This window comes from Gymnoscopelus braueri (genome assembly GCF_963280865.1).
Source record: "Gymnoscopelus braueri genome assembly, chromosome: 8".
Lineage (NCBI taxonomy): Eukaryota > Metazoa > Chordata > Actinopteri > Myctophiformes > Myctophidae > Gymnoscopelus > Gymnoscopelus braueri.
Genome location: NC_137609.1, coordinates 28,321,607 through 28,325,957, shown reverse-complemented (window position 1 = coordinate 28,325,957; position 4,351 = coordinate 28,321,607). Strand labels below are relative to the sequence as shown.

At 42.0% G+C, this 4,351-nt stretch overlaps 1 protein-coding gene across 1 annotated transcript; it reads left to right on the top strand.

The window, feature by feature from the left end:
* Positions 1-229: 229 nt before the first annotated feature.
* On the top strand, positions 230-697 carry LOC308089980 (protein CutA homolog; the record flags this gene model as incomplete). The annotated part of the gene is made up of 1 exon (XM_080434978.1): positions 230-697. The coding sequence occupies one exon, from the start codon at positions 230-232 to the stop codon at positions 695-697; it is 468 nt and encodes a 155-aa protein (XP_080291104.1).
* Positions 698-4,351: the final 3,654 nt, after the last annotated feature.

Genomic DNA, 4,351 nt, shown 5'->3' with positions numbered 1-4,351 from the left:
TGCCCGAATATGGACATGCCTGATGTCGCAATACTGACATCATATAGCGGACTGAGCTCATCCACTAAAATAGTCTAAAAGCCCCACTCGCCGCCCAAGAGGTCATGTTGCTCCCATCACCACGGGTTGTAGGTGTTGTGATATCTTGTTAAAGAAGGGGACTTTGGGACTTTAAGGCAGCCGTGTTAAAGCGTGCTGGCATTTGAATTCACACAGCTGCCAAAAGGCAATGCGCGTTGGACTGCCCTGTACAGAGACATTGCAAAGCGGGTCTATAAGATCATTGATCCTGTCTGTGCTCGCAGGCGGGCTGATGTGCCAGTTGCTGAGGACTGTTGTACTGAGATCATTTTCCATGGCATCTGAGACATATACCTCCGGCATTCATTCTGTAGCATTTGTCACCTGTCCCACTGACACGGTGGCAAGAGACCTGGCCAGAGTTATTGTGGAGAAGAAGCTGGCTGCTTGTGTCAACATCGGCCCTGCCATCACATCTGTATATGAATGGCAGGGGAAGATTGAGGAGGACAGTGAAGTGCTGCTGATGATCAAGACCAGAAGTTCTAAGGTGCCTGCTCTTGCTGAGTATGTCCGCTCTAACCACCCATATGAAGTCGCCGAAGTCATTAGCCTGCCAATCGACCAGGGCAATCCGCCCTACCTCAAGTGGATTGGAGACGTCGTTCCTGAATAACAAATAAACAAACATACTGACACATACTGAAGCAACAAAATGCTTCCTTTCAGCTGCATTTTCATCATTCCATACTGAAAATGTCAGGGACTCGTCATATTAGGGTACTCTGTTCTATCTGTACCACTGTGCTGTGAAGTAGCATGGATTTAGAAGGAAGGCGATAGATTTTGAATAGTAAAATAAATAAAGATGCCCCAGAGTTTCTTTCTTTCTTTCTTTTTTTAAAGTGTTGGACCAACATGTTTTATGACAATTTGCCTCATTAGATTTTCTTAAAGTAAAGGTCATGGGCTCACTCAAATAGTTGGGGTTCATCTTCTATGGAGCATGCATGTGCTTAGATGTGCTTAATGCACCCGTTAGATTTTGAGATATCTTGTGTGCAAATGGACATTTTGGCACTTTGGGGCCACTATGAGGCCATTGAGTCACAACAATACAAAGGGTTCTTCATCCTTTGGGGAGAAGGAAGTTGCACAGCGAATTCTAATCCAGTAGTATAGTGGTGGACGGACAGACAGACCAACCAACCAACCAACCAACCAACCGAAATTGCTATCTTTAGAGCCTTGCTGCTGGGCTAAACATTGTCCAGTAGCTGTGTAGCAACTTACATAATTCAGTACACATCAATAACTGGATAAAATGAGAACGATGTTAACAGTAGTGGGATATTAGCTTGGTTCTTCAAAGTTTGAATGACAGACTGACAACGTTTAAATAAGCAATGAGATTTCTGTTACAAAACATGATTACAATAGGATCATTAGAATGGCATACAAGCATCCTATTGTATGCTTCTGCCAGTTTTCGCAGTTCAGTACTGGCCCACTCGCTTTTAATGAAACTTTGCAGAATGGTAGAGGGTCATGCCAAGTGGGCAAGAAACTAATATTACACCTGTTGACCAAAGGGGGGCACAATAGCAATCGATTTGCAAGACTCCGATGCTTTTTCAACAATCTGCATGAAACAGTCTATGGATAATCTGTGGATCAATATCTAGAATTCAATTTAATTTTTTTTTTTTTAAATGAAGCCTCCATGAGCCAATGAATATTGTAGAGAGCGTGGATTTCTGCAAAAAGGCAAATAACTCAAATGTTTTCATGGAACACCATGCTTATCAGCAGATAAGCATGCAAAGAGGCTGATCCTCCAATACTGGCAGTGGCCCATACAAAATAAGTAAATAATAATTTGCGCTTTAGGCCTAACGGTCATGCCCATTTCCCCCAAACTTCTTACAGTGGTAGAAAGGCACCCCTAATGACCACTGTAGAAATATTAAGCAGTTTGACCACATGCTGTCGATATAGCGTGTTGTGCTCAATCCTTGGCCTCCAGTATTTCTAGTTGCAGCTATATTTAGATTCTTATAGAGAATAATTAGCTGGGGCCAGTTTTGTAAGGAATTTCTCAGACTCACAGCAGGTGCAGTTTAGCACAGGCATGCTACAGTATATTAAAGGAAACATAATGGTGGAGATGACTATTAATGCAGCAATGAGAAGTCGATAGGTCTCGAAGAGAATCAAGTGATAATCAAAGTGGGGCCTATACATACAGTAAAGCAGTCACGCAATACTGTAATTAGAAATCAAAGATGATCTTGAACCTCCCACACAATATTCACATGCCGCCCAGGAAATAATAAAGCCCCTTGCAACCTATCAACCTACACACAGAAGAAATGTGCTTGAACTGAAACTGGTTCTTCGGAGTGATGCCCTAGGCCTAGAAGAACTATTTTTGATTCCAGAAAGAACCTTTCAGACCAAGGTTATTTAAAGAACCATTTATTTATGGTTCCATAAAGAACACATTTTAAACCCTATATAGGCTACTTACTTCATCAACCGGTGTCTCCCAGGGCTCTATATTTGGTTCTCTCTTTTTTCCCGGTACACCAAATCTCTTCGTCAAAAATAGCTAATCAACGAGCTCGCTATTTTTGCCGAATGTTCGAGGCACCAAATTGGGATGCTAGGATTTCAGTAGTTTACGGTGCCTCAAAGAACCATAAAAACTATTATTATAATAATTCTTTGAGGAACCATTTCAGAACAAAAAAGTTCTCTAGAACCATATGAGGAACTTGAAGAACCATTAACTAAATAAAATGTTTTTTTTTTAGTATTAAAGTGATGCTTCTTTGTGGAACCATATAGCCTTTTAAGAGACATAATCTTTTTCTCTGTGTATACACTACTGTATATATGGCGCCTTGAATGTCACAACCCGCATTGTTATGCCTGTCTCAGCTGAATATGCTTTTTACAGCGCACATTGTTTACCCATATTCAACAATGACATTCACAAAAAATAATAATAACAGAAAAACAACAAATAATGTTCAACTTTTCTCTAATACAAGGCACCAAGTCCTTCTTATGCCATCTGTTTTCAGGAGTTTGTTTTGTGACTTCTGTTGCATTTATTGTACAATAATGCAATTGCCCAAATTCACATTCTCACATTGTTTTGGTGTTACTACTTACTTACTTTCTTGAGCTGGCTGAGGGCTCCTATAATTTCACCAGTCCACTGACTGCACCTCTTAAGCTCTGCTTCAAATGCACAATGCGACTTGTATGTATACGGTCTCATTGCGTAATTGCTGCTGCCAGATCAGACGTTAATTCCACCACCTTGTGAGCACATCTTGCACTTAAAGGAGTAGTTCACCCAAAAAATTACTTATTTTCTATCAATTACACACCCCATGAAGCCTTGAATTCATGGATATGTTTTAGTTTTTGTCGCATTCCTAAGCCAAAAATTTGATGACTGGCTGAAAGATGCTAATGTCTCCGGTAGGAGACTCAAAGGAGACTCTTTGAGTCTCCTACCGGAGCCGCCGCTGGTCATCAAATTATTGGCTCAGGAATGCGACAAAAAGAAAAAAATCTCCATGAATTCAAGGCTTCATGAGGTGAGTAATCGATAGGAAAAAAAGTCATTTTGAGGGTGAACTATCCCTTTAAAGTGCTGTGGCTTAAAATTTACATTTCAGATTTGTACATTTCAATGTACAAATCTGTCCCTCAGAGTAAAACTAACACTTAACTAGAGGCGTCGCAATTCTGGGAAATTGCTGAGTGTGGTTGCGCCGACGCCGGTCGGGGGTCGCCGCCGCCGGGACTGGAGTGATACGCCGGGAGGAATACCCTCGGAGGCCGCGCGACGTGCGATTCGAAGCCGATCGGATCCCGCGGTGATACGTGCCGTTTCGATTTTAAGAAATAGGCCCTTCCAACTAAATAAATAGGCCCCTCCCACACATGTACCGGGCCAATTGTATTATCACGTCACTCCTGAGATCACTCGCGTTTCATTAAGAGAGGATTGATCCCCCCAAAAATCATGTTTTTTGCATCGAACGGTTACGTTTTGTGGCGCCCCCTATGGATCAAAGTGGAAATGCTTTTGGGGATTCGTTGAGTAAACCACCCTCGACATGCGATTCAGATTTGGGATCGATTGGACGTTTCGTTCGTGATTTTTGGCATTTTTTGTAAAACGGGCCCCTCCCACTAACTTTGGAAGCCATTTACGGACGAACGGTAAGGACTATCAACCGCACTAATAAAAGATTCTGCATTCCAGGATAGGGACGTCGTAAAATTACGTGAAGGGTAACCCCGTCAC